Genomic DNA, 17,208 nt, shown 5'->3' on the forward strand with positions numbered 1-17,208 from the left:
AAAAAGTCCGACGTCTTCATCTGCCAACCCCCCTTTTTGTTGTTCTAGCATGTAGCGGTGACTATGCCGAGCCAGACATCACCAAGTGCACCCCTCACCAGGGATTCCAGAACAACGTCCCCCACTATGCAGAGACAGACATTGTTAGCCTGCAGGGCGTCACAGGAAACAACACATACGCCGTGCCAGCCATCACAGTGGACTCATTGACCAAGAAGGACATCACGGTGGCTGAGTTCCCAAGGCAGCAGCTGCGGCTCAAGGAAAAGCTGGGAGAAGGGCAGTTTGGGGAGGTGTGTGTTTATTCCTTTTTCCAGATATACTTCAAACCAGGTATGAGAAAAGCTGGCACCATTTGGCTTGAGGGCTGCCAGTTGACAAGGCTGTGCAAGCTGCATTTCCCGAAAGAGCAGAAAAAGAACCCTGAGAATTATAGCCTGCTCAGAGATCATTATTCTTGCAAATGCCAGCTCTTCTTGAAAGAGAGCAGCTTTCTAGTCCTTAAAAGGTTGAGAGAGAAATCCTCGCAGCCAGACAGAAGGGTAGCTGAATCTCATGCCCAATGGTTGGGGTGAAGCTGTGATCCCGGTCCCTAACTCCTTATCACTAGCAGAATAACCACCGGGGGGGGCGGGGGCGGGGAGCAAATCTGCTCTATTCACATAATTTATTCATGTCTCAGAGTCCAGATTTTCTTGGTGCAGAATTTGGGTTGCATGTGTGCCGAATTAGTGCAGAGTACATGAAGGTTGTCAGAGAATTCCCCTGGAAACAATAACGGTGAATAGAATTTGCCACATTGCACATATTCGTCTGAGGTCAGGAACAGAAATCACTCAAGGGGACACAAGCAATATCCACAATCATCGTTGTTTTTTAATCCACAAACACTACAGAAATAATTGCATTACTTTCTGCATTGTTTTTGATGCCCCTCTTTCACTGAAATGCATTGAAATTAATTACACTCATTTTAACCTTTGCGAATTGCATGACAAGTAACATAGGATTTAGCAGAAGCTGAACTGTAGTGGAACAGAAACAGTGCTGACAGCGACAAACTCTGGAAATCTCTGCCTCCTTTTATCTGTAGAGCACACACATTGGAGCAGTAGTGATTAAGGAACAGGGTCTGGAAAAATAGCCGACAGAACAACTGTGAACAACTACTGGACTCTTTTGCACCCTGGGCCCTCCTAGCTAGATTTAGCCTTTGCCATTATCTCCAAATAGTCTAAGAATTATTCTTCAGGTAGATTGCAAGAGAGTTAATTAGCTTCCTGCTCTAATATGCACCTAACATGCTTGTGGGTAAAATGGACGGTATGGATAGGGCATTGAGTGGAGTCTACTTCTCTCCATCTCTGCTTGACAATTACGGTACTCTAAAATTGGTTTTGTCCTTTCCCACGAAGGTCCACCTGTGTGAAGCTGATGGTCTCCTGGAATTCTTGGGTCGTGCTTCCTCAGAAGCCTCCAGCCAGGCAGTTCTGGTAGCTGTAAAGATGCTGAGAGCCAATGTCACCAAGACAGCCAGGTGAGCACAAGCTGTGGTGCCAATTCCAGAGAGAGTCTGCTCTCATGAGGGATGGGGGTTTGGGAGAAATCCATTCACTTGTTATTGCTGCTGCAAGCAGTGGAGTAGCATGGGTTGTCAGCACCCGGGACAAGGCAAGTAATTTGCGCCCCCTAACCCGTGGATTTGCGCCCCCTAACCCTAACCCTAACCCCCAGATGTTGCGCCCGGTGCGGCCGGCCCCCCCTGCACCCCCCACACTACGCCACTGGCTGCAAGTTCCAAAGATCTCAGAAGCCTGCTCTGCAGTAACTCTGAGTAGTGGTTTTAGTGTGGCTGCCCCTATTCTGTGGGAACGTAATTCCTGTTGAGAAACAACAGGGACCCACCAACTGCACTTTCCAGAAACAATTGAATATATATGTATTTAAAATTATTCAAACAAAGAAAAAACCCTAACCCTAACCCTAAAAGCGATAATAAAAGCAGTCATAAAAGCAGGAAGAATAAATCACAGAGTAATAAAATAAAAATCATGGAAAGCATTAAAAAGAATGAGTGGTGTAAAAGAGACCCCATAGTTCTTATTGGTACCAAACATATAAAATAATCATGAATGTTGCCAAATAAGCTCATATTTATTTTTATTTATTTATTTATTTATTTATATTTTATTTATTGGACTTATACGCGGCCCTTCATAAGATTTCAGGGTGGTCCACAGGATAAGAAAGCAAGGTAAAAGCACAAATGAATAGTTAAAACGAGAACAAAAAAAATAAAAAATAAAAAAATTCCTTCCAGTAGCACCTTAAAGACCAACTAAGTTAGTTCTTGGTATGAGCTTTCGTGTGGTCTTTAAGGTGCTACTGGAAGGAATTTTTTTATTTTGTTTTGACTATGGCAGACCAACACGGCAACCTATCTGTAACAAAAAAACAGTAACTCCCACAAACACATTAAAAAGGCTGTAGAATATTAATCAGCCAAAGGCCTAAAGAGGAATGTTTACCCCTGGTGCCTAAAGATGTATAATGAAGGTACCAGGTGAACCTCCCTGGGGAGGGCATTCCAGACAGGGAGCTGCTGCCGAAAAGGCCTGTTCTTGTGTTGCCTAACTCTGGACTGCTTTTGGAGGATGCACAAGAAGAAGCGCCTCAGATGATGAACACAGAGCCTGGGTTGGTTTATATGGGGAGAGGTGTTCCTTTCAGCTGAGCAACCTGCTCCCAGAACTTGTGTACATAGTTACATCCCACCCACCACCCACCTCTGAAAATAAGATATATTTGTTCTGACACACTTTCCCAGATTGACAAACAGGTGTTTGTCATTGTATCTATCTTTTGTTTCATAAAAATTTATACACCTCTTGATTGTAAAAAAGCTCAAAGCAAAGTGTTTTACAAAAAATTCCAAAGCTGTTTACCTTTTGTGTGGTTTTAGTTTTGTTTCAAATGTACTTTTGTGTGTATTTTTAGCTGTTGTTTGCAGTTTTTGTTGAACACTGCCATGAGACAATTGTACAGGGGACAATTAGTCTGTTGCTGTTGTTAATAATTTGAGTGCAAACCCACCTATGTAGAGTTCCGAGGGCTCAGAGTGAAGGGGTGTGGCCTCTGTGAATTCGGAGGGCCAGGCAGGCCTGCAGGGATGCATTTAGTCCCTGGACCTGAGGTTCCCCACCCCTGCACATCATGTCGTTGAGCAGTCTCTTGATTGGCTAAAACGCATTGATAAATTGACTTAAGATGTGACCGGCTTACTCTCTTTACGTGTCCTTTCCTTGTTCCAAGGAACGATTTCCTGAAGGAGATCAAGATCATGTCCCGGCTGAAGGACCCAAACATCATCCGCCTGCTGGGTGTGTGCGTGAGGGACGATCCGCTGTGCATGATCACTGAGTACATGGAGAACGGGGATCTCCACCAGTTCCTGCTGCAACGCCAGAGCAGAAGCACCTTCACACTCTCCAACAACATTCCCTGCGTTAGGTGATGGAGGGGAAGGGGCAGTGGGCTGGGGGGAGAGAAGAGCGGGTAGCCCCCCCTTGTGCTGTTCCTGCTGGGCCAGACCAGTGGCCTGACTAGGCCACCATGCTGCTGCCCACAGTGGCCAAATTGGCCTTTGGGAAGCCCACAAGCAAGCTATAAGGGAAATAGCTACTGGTGTTTTGTGGCATACTGATTCCAGATGTGGAGGCTGCATATAGCAATCATGGCCAATAGAGTCAACCCTGCCATTAGACAGAATGAAGCCCACTGTAGCCAACAAAATGCCTGTGGGAAGCCCAGCTACTGGTATTTAGTGGCAAGTGCACATCCTTCCCCACCACATAGTGCTAACTATGGAGGTGGAGGCTGGATGTAGCCCTCGTGGCTACAGATAGGAAAGAAATTCAATTTTGTTCACATTTCAAGGTGAGCCTGCAAAATGCTCACTCTAAAACAATGCGGGAACTGAAACACAGCCAACTTTTGGGAGATTTGAGTTCCTCCAGATTTCACAGTGCAACCGCCCAATCAACTGATGGGTACAAAAATGCATTTTACCCAGGTGTGCAGATAAATGCATATATTACTTAAAAGATCATACATGGAATTTAATAATAATAATAATAATAATAATAATAATAATAATAATAATAATTTCTTATACCTTGCCTAGCCACTCTGGGCAGCTTCCAACAAAAATACAGAGTGTATGGGGCAAAATTGCATACCAAAAATCATGCATATTGGGAGAAATTGGCACTAAAATGCCAAATAATTTTCACGAGGAATATATATACAATATTCCACACCTATATTTGTAGGTGTGGGGAACTGAACTTATGATGAGAAAAGAGAGAAACTGAAATTGACAGATTTGCCCATCTTGACCTACAGATATGGCAGAGGTTTGGTGGGATTGTAGAAGATCCTCCCTTGATCTTGACTTTCTCTTCATTTCTCAGTTGCCTCCACCTCCTGCTCATGGCTACCCAAATTGCCTCTGGCATGAAGTACTTGGCCTCCCTGAACTTTGTGCACCGGGACTTGGCCACACGCAACTGCTTGGTTGGGAACAATTACACCATTAAGATTGCCGATTTTGGCATGAGCAGGAACCTGTACAGTGGCGACTACTACCGGATCCAGGGCCGGGCTGTGCTGCCAATCCGCTGGATGGCCTGGGAAAGCATCCTGCTGGTAAGAGGCGCAATATCTTTCTGCTGTTGTTGCAAATGTATTTAAGACAGGATTGGGGAGGAGCTTCAGGCCCTCCAAGCCTCTCTGTCTGGCCCTTGGAATTCTCCCCTGCCCACACCCTTTACCAGCCCTGCTTTGAAGGTTTTTGCCTCATGTCTGCTGCCCTATGAACTTAACTTCGTTATATACGACTGCAACTGTTTTGCTCCCTCAGAGGATCCTGGGATTTGTAGTGTAATTGAGAATTATCTATTGGAGATCACTAGCGGGGGGCCCCACCCGAACAACAATTCCCTGGCAGTCCTAGGGAGAGGTAAACCGCATCTAAATCTCTTGATTAGATGCATCAAATCTTGAGGAAAGCTAGTGACTGAAGGGGGATCTGCACACTAACGCTATTTATGGTGTGACTTTGTTGCCTAGGTTCAGGGTTTGTGGCAATGACAACTCCCAACCAAGGGCCAAAAGTAGCTCAGTCTTGATATAGGCTGTGCACACACCATAGATGTAAAGCACATTTTCCCTCCAGAAGAATTCTAGGAACTATATTTTGTTAAGGGTGCTGAGAACTGTAGCTCTGTGAGGGGTAAACTACAGTTCCCAGGATTCTTAGTGGTGGGGAGGGATGTGCACACTGCCATGGTCTTCTGACACTGTGGCCTTCTTCTCTTTCCTCATAGGGCAAGTTCACCACGGCCAGCGACGTCTGGGCTTTTGGTGTGACATTATGGGAGATGTTCACACTGTGCAAGGAACAGCCTTACAGCTGGCTCTCTGATGAGCAGGTCATTGAGAACACGGGGGAGTTCTTCCGAGACCAAGGCCGACAGGTACCCAAAACAGATGTTCTGCATGGTGGGAACCTGCGCATCCTTTTGATGCTGGTGCTTGACATGCTGGGCTGAAGAGGGTGGGAAGCTGGTTTCTTCTCTTCTTGTATGTGCTGTTGGTGGTGTGTGAGCCTTGCTTGGTACCTTCTTCTCTCACTTCCTCAGTTTTTAATCACATCCAGGAGCTATTCCCTGGAGGAATGGCTCTGAGATCAGAGGGGGGAAATCTCCTCTCCTCTCCTCCTGTGTGCCACCTCTTTCTCTTCTTTTATTGGCTTCTGATCCACTCTGGAGGATGGGCTCCAAAGCCAGAGGTTGGGTTGCTTAAGAGGCGAGGAAATCATTATTTCCTCTTCCTGTGTGTGATGCTGTGATTGGTTCTGGATACTATTACCTCTTCCTGTTACTTCAGAATCACAACCAGCTGCTGCTCACTGGAGGAAGAGCTCCAAGCCAAAGCCTATGAGTTCTACATTTATTTATGTAGGATGGAGATATATCTATACAAATTTAAACCAGTAAAACAGCAACAGTCCATTAAAGAGTAACTAGATGGGTAGCATCTAGCACAGAAATCTGTGGTTCCAAAATCCCTCGCCACCCTCACTCTTCTTTTCCTGCTCACACAGGTCTATCTGACTCAGCCGCCCCTGTGCCCCAATCCTCTGTTCTCCTTGATGATGAAATGCTGGAGCCGTGACATCAAAGATCGCCCAGCATTCGAGGCCATCCACCTGTTTCTGGTGGAGCAAATGGACGGTAGCATTTGACCTGCAAAAAGCACCTGAGGGACACAGTCGAGATACCCACCTTCCTCTTCTTGGCCTAAAACATTCTAGCATTTTGGTTGTGCCCCCTTGCCACATTGTTTGAAACCAGGTGGATTTCAACAGACAACTGAGGCGACAGCTGGGGTGGTTATCTCTTGGGATTCCTTTGGAACTGGGTGTGACGTGCCCTTTCTACTGCGTATTGTACCACAGAGTTTGCATGGGCGTTTGCCATGACCAAAGAAATACAGCTGCACTTGAGGGGGCTTCACTGCCTTAGTCAAAATCCACTTCCTGGGACCTCTGCTCCAAGGAGGCAGCCATGGCAGCTGCTGCCTCCCTCAGCCATGGCCAAGAGACTCTCTGGGCTGAGGAAACATCTTCTCATGGGCCTTCCTTCCTGGAGAGGGTATTTGTATCAGCCCATTCTCCTCTTCTCCTCACAAAAGTGGCAAAAAACATTCTCTTTGAAGACTATAAGAAGAGTCCTGTTGGTTGGCCAGGCCAGGTGGCCCATTAATCCAGTATCCTCACAACGGCCAACCAGATGCCCCAGTGGGAAGCGTGGTGGAAGCGGGACCTGAGCACAACAGCGCTTTCCGCACTCGTGATTCCCAGCAACTGCTATATTCAAAACACAGTTGGGGTTTATTCCACCTGTCAAGAAAGCTCAGTTCACTCTTCCTGGAAGCCATGTTGGTGTGTTGTTCTCCCTGAAGGAATCCTACAAGGAACAGGAGGGCAGCCATTTGTGACCAGAACAATAGCAAAGAGTTGCACAGCTTCATTTTCAGGGGTTTGAGGGAGGTTGTTGTGACTGCATATTCGCAGGGAGGGTGTACGTGTGTGAATTTTTACACACTGGATTTTTTAAATTGTTTTAAAAAGGAGCAAAAGAATGTTAATGGTCAAAGGAAGGTCACTGAGGGCTCTTTAGTAAATAGAGGTCTTTTTTGTTGTGGAAGATCTTTTAGGGGGAAATAGTGGACACTGTTACTACTGTCATGATGATGCTGATGCCTTGTGTGCTAATGAACTTGTTGCCAAAACGGACTGACATAGATATCTGGTCGCATCCGCACCATACAACTGAAGCACATTTAAATCACTTGACTTCCTTTGAATGAATCCTGGGAATTGTAGTTTAGCCCTTACAGGGCTGCCATTCCTTGACCAACTGCAGTTCCCAGGATTATTTGGGGGGAAGTCATGTGCTTTAAATGTGTTTTAAATGTATGCTGTAAATGAAACCTCCCTCTGTCTCCAGATACCACTTTATTAAGGCACCAAAAGGGAATTAAAAGTGAAACCTGGGGCTTAATCATGGGGCGGGGGGGGGGAGAGACAACTAACCTCCAACGGAAAGGGGTTGTGTAACCTCTCACTTTTTGGGGTGGGTGAGAGTGTCAGGGGACCAAATGGTTTGCAATCCAAAAAGAAAGGGGTGGGTGGGGGTTGAAGAAGCAGCTTTCGAAAAGCCCTCACCCCCTAGGAAAAGAAGATTATTACGAACCTGCAGCAGTATATTCAGGGAGCCAGAAATTTGGGGATAACTGGAATTCAGATAACCTGAGCATCAGATATATAATTGACTGTAGCATTGTTAAGTAGCAAAGAGGTTTTTGGAAATGACTGCAGTCTGGGTTGTTGATGACATATGATAAGCACAGGCAACCTCCCATTTACGCGAGGGTTACGTTCCGAGGCACTGTGTGCATCCGTGAAATCGCTTATAATTGAAACACCACTGAAAAAGCCTGCAAATGCCCCATTCCGCCCCTTCTTGTGACTTTTTAGGTTACTTCTGGGTTTGGGCCGATGCACATATGTTTGGTCATGCACATATTGAATGCAAGTAAATGGGTTTGCCCATAGTGATCCTTACTGGAACTCACACAATGGCCAACCAGATTTGACTATGGGAACCTGTCCTTCCTAAGCAGCAGTGGCTTATCTTCATTGCTTCATTGCTCTTGGTGGCCCCTCCTGCCCTATAACACCACCCTCCACCTCCACCCTGTACTAAATCTTAGAACAACAAAGAGTCTTTATATGGCATAAGCTTTTGTGGACTATAGCTCGCGTCATCCAGTGCTTGAAATATTGGACAAAAGGATCTTTAGCACATTATATGTGCTTGCCAATGCCAGGATTTCTGTGTTGTCAAGAACTGTTTAGTGAATTGCTACTGTTAAGAACATGATTATCACTGTCTGTACTTTTTCATTTCCCTCCGACCTCACTTTTTACAATCCCCACGCCTCCCAAACTGTGTGTGAAATATGCTTAAAACTCAGGATGACACCTTCATGCAACTGATGAACTTGTGGTCTGTAGTCTACAATGGCTTATGCTTATGTTAGTCTTTAAAGTGCCACAAGATTCTTTGCTGTTTTTGCATCTGCTCCTCTGGACATGGCTCTTAGAGCCTCTGAAGCAATTTCAGTGCTTCTCAAGCTTGACTTTTTATCTTGATGTGTTAAACTGGAGACCAAATATTTTTGTTTGTCTCATCATTCTGAATGTGAAATTTCAGCCAATTTTTTTCTCATTTCACTCCTATGTTGTTCCTCCCCATCTTTTAGCTCCTCCTACTGCTAAAACTCGGGCTTTCAGCCGTTCTCAAGCGTCTCACCTCCCTAGATTCCTCCCCAGCACTACACAGCTGCTTTTCTCCCTAACTCTGGTGTGAAGTTCCCCTCTGCACCAGAAAACCCCCAAACCACTTTCCTAGCAGCAAGTGTATTGATTTTCAACATTCCATGACTGAGCCTTCCCCTCTGAAGTTAGAAATGGTAGCAAACATTCCATGGCATGCTATGGGTGCCCGTGCCATCACCCGCTTGATGTTAAGTGAGATGTTCACATGGAAAATTCACTAGTTGTGCCACTCCCCTTCCCAATGTGGTATTATTATTGTCCTCTGTGCTTCCCGCTCCCTACAGCGGTTGTCACAACAGCCATATGAAGTAGCCATATGAATTTCCATTTTATAGGGAGGATTTTTAATGGCTTTCCTACAGTCAGAATGACAGCCATCTGGTTTCTAGTCATTGGATCCCGCTGGACTTGTTTTACCATGTAAAATACTAGTTTGGGTCAGAAGTCCTGTTTTTTTACCCCAGCTGTCATGGAAAGACAAAACTAACAGCTATAAAGGAACTACCTTATACTAGGCCTGATCACAGGGCTCTCTCTAGCCTGGGGACGGGGGAGGGATGCCCTCCAGAAGCTGCTGGACTATAACACCCATCATCCCTGATTTTTAGCTATGCCGGCTGATGCAAGTTCAAGTCCAATAACATACGGATGACAATAGGTTCCCCATCCCTGCTCTAGCCTAGTATGTCTACAGTGGCTGGGCAGTGGTGTTAAGGAAATCTTTCCCAGCATTGAGAACTGGAGATGTGATGGATTGAACATGAAGCCTTAGAGACTCCAACCAGGTGCTCTTCCACCAAAAATGTATGGCAAAGGAGCTTTGGCACTGGAGAGAACTTTGCCATACATTTTGGGGGTATCACCACTGGCTATCTTAAATCCCTGGCCATGTGAGAAACAGGTAGGGTCCCCTTTCTCCTCTGCCTTGTACAGCGGCTTGTTCTGCTGTGACATGCATAGGAGACGGTAAGGGAAGCCTCACTGGCTGATTTCTCCAGGGATGGGGAACCTCTGGTCCTCCAGGTGTTGCTGGACTACAACATCCATTGTTCCTGACCACTGGTTGTGCTGTCTAAGGGCTGATGGGTGTTGCAGTGCAACATCTGGAAGGTCATCTGTTCTACAACTGTAGGCTGTAGGAACAGGCCAGGATGTTCTTGCTTTTGATCCTATGGTCCTCTGGCCATTTTAGGAGTCAATTGCTAGGTTAAATGTTGCAAATCACCCAGCCAAGCAATGTTGCTAGGTTAAATGTTGCAAATGACCCAGCAAATGACCAAGGCAGGGTGCAGCCAGGCCTTTCTAGTGCACAACCCAGCGACAGAAGATAGGAATGAAGGATTTTGTTGAGAGAGCACCTTTTGCCTCATCTTTTGAGGGCAGCCTGAATTGGGACACCTTCTTCCCGCGTTACTTGAAGTTCGAAACTGTGGATATATCATTTTGTCCCAGAGCACATATAGTTCCCTCAAACAAGGCCTCTCTCTCTCTCCCCACTGCTGCCTTATTTTTTGCTAACCAAGCTCAGATTTATGTTGTTTGTTTCGGCTGTTGTATGACTGTGTACATATTGTATTTAGAAATGGCATTCAGATGTGTACATAATATAATATATATGAATTTAACCAGCATCTCCTTTGCAATCACACACCTTTGCCATGGAGGCTTGTTTTTGTCTTGTTTGTTTCATTTTGTTTTTTTACATTGACAAATGACCAATAAATTCTGTTGGTTTCTTTTCTCTCCCTGTTTCTGCAATTTGTGAGATTAATTTCCCGTGATTCCCAATGGGATTGCAAAACCAAATGCATTGAGCTGGTTTTTGAGAGAGCCCACAAACATTTAATTGATTAATCAGTCAAATTAATGAATTTAAAACATTTCATCGACAAAAATTGTGTCCAGACTAATTAGAAAGTTGCTAAGAAAGAAAAAGAGAAAACAGTATTATTAATGCAACTGTGTATAAAACCTGAAAGGTCTGTCTTCTGTTTGAAGGCATCCAAGAATCATAAAATTGTTGGAAATGATCTCAGGCAAATCTAGTCAAACCTCCTTCATTATAATTCTAAACTGACATCTATATAAATTGGCATATGCCATTTTTTATGCTAACTTTGCCCTTGTTTCTTTTGGCTATCCTCAGCAGATGCCATCTTGGAAGAGGCATCACCCAGTTTCTCAAACATGAGGGATTGCCTCTTCTCTCACGTGGGCTGATGCATAGACACATCATCATCCAAGCCAACAGGTGGCCTAGCGCTATCTTAGAGAAGGCATTCCCTGTTCTCTCTCACACAGGAGGCAACACTTTTCCTGTGATACCTGCTTGTGATATGTACCCATATCAGGGTGCAGTACCAATGCGTGACTGAGGCTATCATAGAAGGGTCATTCTTCCTCTCACCCAGGACGGAAAGCTTTTGCCATGATGTCTGCTGTGACACAGATAAGCACCATGCTGTTCCAATGGGTGGTTAGGGCCATCTTAGGTCACATTCATACCCCACATTTAAAGCACTACAATTTCACTCTAAATGCTCATGGCTTCCCCCAGAGAATTCAGGGAGTTGTAGTTTGTTAATATGATGATGGTGATGATGATGATGATCTGAGGAGCTGAGAGTTGTTGTTTAGTCGTTTAGTCGTGTCCAACTCTTCGTGAGTTGGACACGAAGCACGCCAGGCACTCCTGTCTTCCACTGAGAGTTGTTAGGAGAGCTGTATTCTCTTATTTGAACTACTGCATACAAATCAATCAACCAAAAACCCATAGAACAATTTCTTTAACACTTTGCATTCCAGTGACTTTACAGTGCAATCCTACACATGCTTACTCAGAAGCAAGTCCTGCTTGAGTTCAGTGGGGCTTACTGTCAAATAAGTGTACATCACATTTCAGCCTTCCTTTATCATACTTTAGTGTGTTTCTGCACTGCAAAAATTTCTGCTGAAGTGCCTTTTTGAGGCCCTGGAGAAAAGTGAGACTTAACAATATACATTTTTAGACATGAAGGTAATTAGAACAAAATCCCTTTGTCAGATGATCTCAGAGTACAGGGAGGCTCATCTGGGATAAGGCATTCCCTTTCCTTAACTTTTCCCAGCATTCCTCAAATTTCTGCTGCATCCTGGTATCTGCAGTGACTGAATGCTCCATTCACACCCAACATGATGCAGAGATGAGGCAGAATGACTGTCTCTGATAGATGCTGAGCAGAAGGAGGCAGAAGAGCAGAGAATCTTACAAAGATGCAGCAGGCAGCCTGAGACTGGTGCACTGGGGTCTCATCAGGGTCTTTCTTCATAGATATAGAACCCTTTCAGAGGAAGGGCAATATATAAATTAAATAAATAAACAGTCATTCTTTATAGTTCCCAACATATCAAAGATGAATATAGGTTCATTCTTTATCTAAGTGCCAATTCTCACAAAAAAATTTAAGAAGGCCATGGGGTTACGAAGAGTCGGACACGACTGAACGACTAAACAACAACAACAGACTTCCGGTCGGCGCCAGCGCTTAATGGCGGTCCGAGCCTCGAGCTCCGAGGCAGGACTGCTCCGTTAGTTCGGGTCTTACCCGCTACGGCAAGCGGGGGACCCCTAAAATCACAGGCGCGGAGCCTGTGAACAAAGGAGATTCGGTGGGCACCCTTTGCGCCCCCCGGTACTGTGAGGGAGCCTTTTTAAAGGCTTCTGAGCGGCATCGGGGTAAGCGCGGTGCTGAGAGTCGTCACCCAGCTAGCGGAGTGAAGCCGCGTCGCCATGAGCGGAGAGCGCCGATTCCTTCCTGCAATTGGAATTTGACCACAACACCCGTGAGTAAGATTGGAAAAGCAACGGGACTTTAAAAAAAAAAAAAATTGGCTGAAAACGGGAAAGGCAAAAATTAAGGAAGTCTGCCTCCCCGGAACTGCAGAAGGAATAAAGCAACGAAAATCAAGCTGCACTTAAAGGGAACCTTTTTAATTTTTTTAAGCTGTCAAACTGACATCGGACTTAAAACCTCCCCCCAGATTGGCAGGAGAAGGGGGGAAGGGATTGGAACGTTGTTAATCTGCTGGAAAATTAATGGAAAATTAAGACCTTCCATTGCCAAATCCCCTGGGGTCGGGCTGCCCAAACAAGACACCGGGACGTGGACTGTCAAACTTTGAGAAGTGGGGATTTGTTTGCAAAAAAGTTATCGGACCTTAGATGTACTTTGCTGCATTTTGGCCACATAGAAAAATAGAGACATTACAATTTGGACATTGGAAACTTTTGGCTATTGTTATACTTCCTTGCTTCTTTGTTTTCTTCTATCTCTGCCATTTGGATACAATTGAATGCTCCCTCTAGAGGGCTCTATCTGAAACTGTTGCACTTGAAAAAGTAACAGTGGGATTTTCCACTTGGGAATCAACTCTGTGAAAACGACCTTGAGGATATGAGTGCCCCTACAGAAGAGATAGTAACAAGGCAGAAAGCAAAACAATCTCACAAGAAAAGGGCCTCTATATCAGGAACTGCAGCTGTGCAGGAAAAAACACCAGCTTCTATGGATCCTATGACTCAGGCTCTACTTAAAATAAATCAATCCCTGGAAGCATTGACAAAACTTTCGACAGAGAATTCTAAAAAATTAACAGAGTTGACAACAAGGTTGGATGTGAATACGGCTAGTGTTGCATCGAACACAGATTCTATAAATAGATTAATTCAGGAAAGTTCAGAAACACGAAAGATTGCAGAAAGTGCAAAAATAACGGCTGAAGAGACAAGGGAAAAAATTGGGCCTATTATTAAAAAAGTGAATGAGCATGATGCAGCCCTCTCCTTACTGGAACTTCAACGTAAAGAGAAGAATTTAAAATTTAGATTGGTGCCTGAAGGGGAAGGGGACAACCTTGTGAAATTTCTCACAGAGAACATCATAACTTTTTGGCAGGAGGAATGGGAGGAAGATGAGGAACTTGAGATAATATCAGCCTTTCGACTGGGTAGAAGGCAGGACAAAAAACCAAGGGACTGCCTAATTACATTGAGATCAAAAGAAGAAAGAGATAGAATATTGAATTTGCATTATCAAAAGGCATTGGTGATCCAAAATTGTCAGATACAGATTTTTAAGGACATTCCTAAATACATTTTAGAGGTGAGAACATATTACAAGAGTTTAGTAGACCTGCTGAAGAATAACACTATACCATTCAGATGGGAGTTTCCACAAGGATTGTCCTTTAACTTCAATGGAAGGAAGATTAAAATAAAAACAATTCAGGACAAAGAACTATTTCTAGAGAAGTATCTGGAGGATCTGCAGAAAGGAACCGTGGAGGAGAGGGAACCACCCGATATAGCAAATTTGTCATTTGGACTTTCACTACCACCATCGGAGGAAGAGCAGAAGCTTGGAGCAGTTGGAGGAACAGCTACCTAAATACAAAATGTCTCTGCAACTCCTTAGTTGGAACTGTAATGGTTTGAACCTTCCTCGGAAAAGAAGACAGGTTTTTCACATTTTGAAGAAAGAACAATTAGACATAATATGTTTGCAAGAAACCCATATTGCCAGGATACACAGGAAATTATTAATAAATAAGAGACTCGGTCAAGAATTCATCTCATCAGACAAAGTAAAGAAAAGAGGTGTGGTGATCTATGCAAAGGAAAAGTTGGCTCCAAAACTAATATTTAAAGATGAACAAGGAAGATACCTGGCAATTGAAATACAAATTCAAGGAGAAAAGATATTAATTGTGGGAGTTTATGCCCCAAATGAAGGGAAGGCTGAATTTTTTAGGAAGTTGCATGAGACATTAGTTGACTTTTTAGATTATAAAATCCTAATGATGGGAGATATGAATGGAGTTGTCTCAACAAACATGGACAAAGCACAGAGACAAGTGATCTCGAAAGAAGGGAGACTACCAAGGATCTTTTTTGAAATGACTGAAACAATGGACTTGATTGACATCTGGAGAACAAAGAATCCTTTAGAGAGAGAGGGAACTTTCTTCTCAGAAGCAAAAATGACATGGACAAGAATAGACCAAATTTGGATTTCTAGTAGTCTGGCGTCAAGAACAAAAAAAGTAGAAATCTGCCCAAAAACGTGCTCCGACCATAATGCGGTCAAGATGGAGATGAAACTAACAACAACTGGTTCCTTTAGATGGAGAATGAATGACACCCTATTCAAGGACGAAGAGATCCATAAGAAGGCCCTTAAAACATTAAAAGATTACTTTGAGATCAACAGGAAAACAGATGTGGAAAAAAGAATAATTTGGGACGCAAGCAAAGCCGTGATGCGAGGTTTCCTAATTCAACAAAATTCTATTAAGAGGAAGCAACAAAATGAAAAGAAGGAAAAAATTTTAGAAAAAATAAAAGAAGGAGAGAAGAAGCTGAGGTCCAAACCAAAGTCTCATGAGATTTTGAGAGAAATAAAGTTTCATCAGATGCAATACATGGAACTCATGAACCAACAAATAGAATGGAAGATAAAGCAAATGAGACAAAAAACTTTTGAATCAGCGGATAAATGTGGGAAACTTCTGTCATGGCAATTGAAAAAAAGGCAGAAAATGAATACGGTAACAAGTTTAGAAATGGATGGAAAGATTATCCACAAACCCAACGAGATCAACAATTGTTTTCAAAGCTTTTTTAAGAAATTGTATGCACAAGGGCCAACCAACGAGCAAGAAATAGAAGAATTCATCAGAAAATACGGTTTACCAAAAATCTCAGAACAAAGTAAAAGGATCTTAAACGAGGAAATAACAGAACAAGAAATAGAGGGTGCCATTCAAAATATGAAATTGGGAAAATCACCAGGACCAGATGGCCTGACGGCCAAATACTACAAAATGCTGAAAGAATGGCTGATACAACCATTGAAGGAAGTTTGCAATGAAATTTTGAAGGGGAAAAAGGCACCTGAATCGTGGAAAGAGGCTTTCATCTCACTTATACCGAAAACAGAGACTGAGAAGAACCAGGTTAAAAACTACCGCCCTATATCTTTACTCAATGTGGATTACAAAATTTTTGCAGACATTTTGGCAAAAAGATTGAAAAGAGTGTTGGCAGAAGAGATTCATAAGGACCAAACAGGCTTTCTCCCAGGTAGACATTTGTCAGACAATGTGAGGAACATTATAGACATTTTGGAGCTGCTGGACGTTGACATTAATAGGAAAGCAGTTTTGATTTTTGTGGACGCGGAGAAAGCCTTTGACAACATTTGTTGGACTTTTATGAAAAAGAATCTCCAAGGGATGGGGGTAGGACAAGGTTTTGAAAATGGTATAGGTGCAATATACTCTCAACAAAAGGCTAAATTAATTGTAAATAACGTGGTAACAGAAGAAATACCTATAGAAAAAGGTACACGACAGGGCTGCCCAATATCCCCTTTGCTTTTTATATCGGTCCTGGAGGTTTTGTTAAACATGATTAGAAAGGACCAGTTGGTTAAAGGAGTTCAGGTCGGAGTTAGACATTATAAATTAAGAGCATTTGCAGATGACCTAGTATTGACTTTGCAACAGCCAGACACTAGTACTAAAAGAGTATTAGAACTAATTGAAACATTTGGTCGAGTAGCAGGTTTTAAATTGAATAGACAAAAAACGAAAGTGTTGGAAAAAAATTTAACAATGGAAGAAAGAGAGAGTTTTCAGAATGAAACAGGTTTGGAAATTACAAAAAGGGTAAAATACCTGGGGGTAAACTTAACATCCAAGAATGTGAACTTATTTAAGGATAATTATGAAAAATGTTGGTCAGAAGTTAAAAAGGATCTGGAAATATGGTCAAGGCTGAAACTTTCCTTGTTAGGCCGAATCGCTACTATTAAGATGAATGTATTGCCTAGAATGCTGTTTTTATTCCAGACGTTGCAGATTGTGGACAAGATGGACTGTTTCAAGAAGTGGCAGAAAGACATATCAAAATTTGTCTGGCAGGGCAAAAAGCCCAGAATTAAATTTAAGATTTTAACTGATGCAAAGGATAGAGGGGGGTTTGCCCTGCCGGACTTAAGACTTTATTATGATCAGCAGCCTTCTGCTGGTTGAAACACTGGCTACTTCTTGAGAATACTGACATTTTGGATCTGGAAGGGTATGACAATAGTTTTGGTTGGCATGCATATTTATGGTATGACAAGGTAAAGGTGTATAAAAGTTTTAAAAACCATATTGTAAGGAAAGCATTGTACAACGTTTGGATTAGATACAAAGAT

At 43.3% G+C, this 17,208-nt stretch overlaps 1 protein-coding gene across 1 annotated transcript in view; it reads left to right on the forward strand.

The window, feature by feature from the left end:
• The window catches only part of LOC307207604 (discoidin domain-containing receptor 2-like), a 55,057-nt gene that overhangs the window by 20,111 nt on the left and 17,738 nt on the right, over positions 1-17,208 (forward strand). The window contains exons 12-16 of the mRNA XM_079961571.1: positions 49-293; positions 1,416-1,537; positions 3,313-3,510; positions 4,473-4,707; positions 5,388-5,537. Coding sequence (XP_079817697.1) covers positions 49-293; positions 1,416-1,537; positions 3,313-3,510; positions 4,473-4,707; positions 5,388-5,537 — 950 coding nt within the window. The remainder of the gene's footprint in view (positions 1-48; positions 294-1,415; positions 1,538-3,312; positions 3,511-4,472; positions 4,708-5,387; positions 5,538-17,208) is intronic.

The sequence above is a fragment of the Podarcis cretensis genome (genome assembly GCF_951804945.1).
Source record: "Podarcis cretensis genome assembly, chromosome: Z".
Lineage (NCBI taxonomy): Eukaryota > Metazoa > Chordata > Lepidosauria > Squamata > Lacertidae > Podarcis > Podarcis cretensis.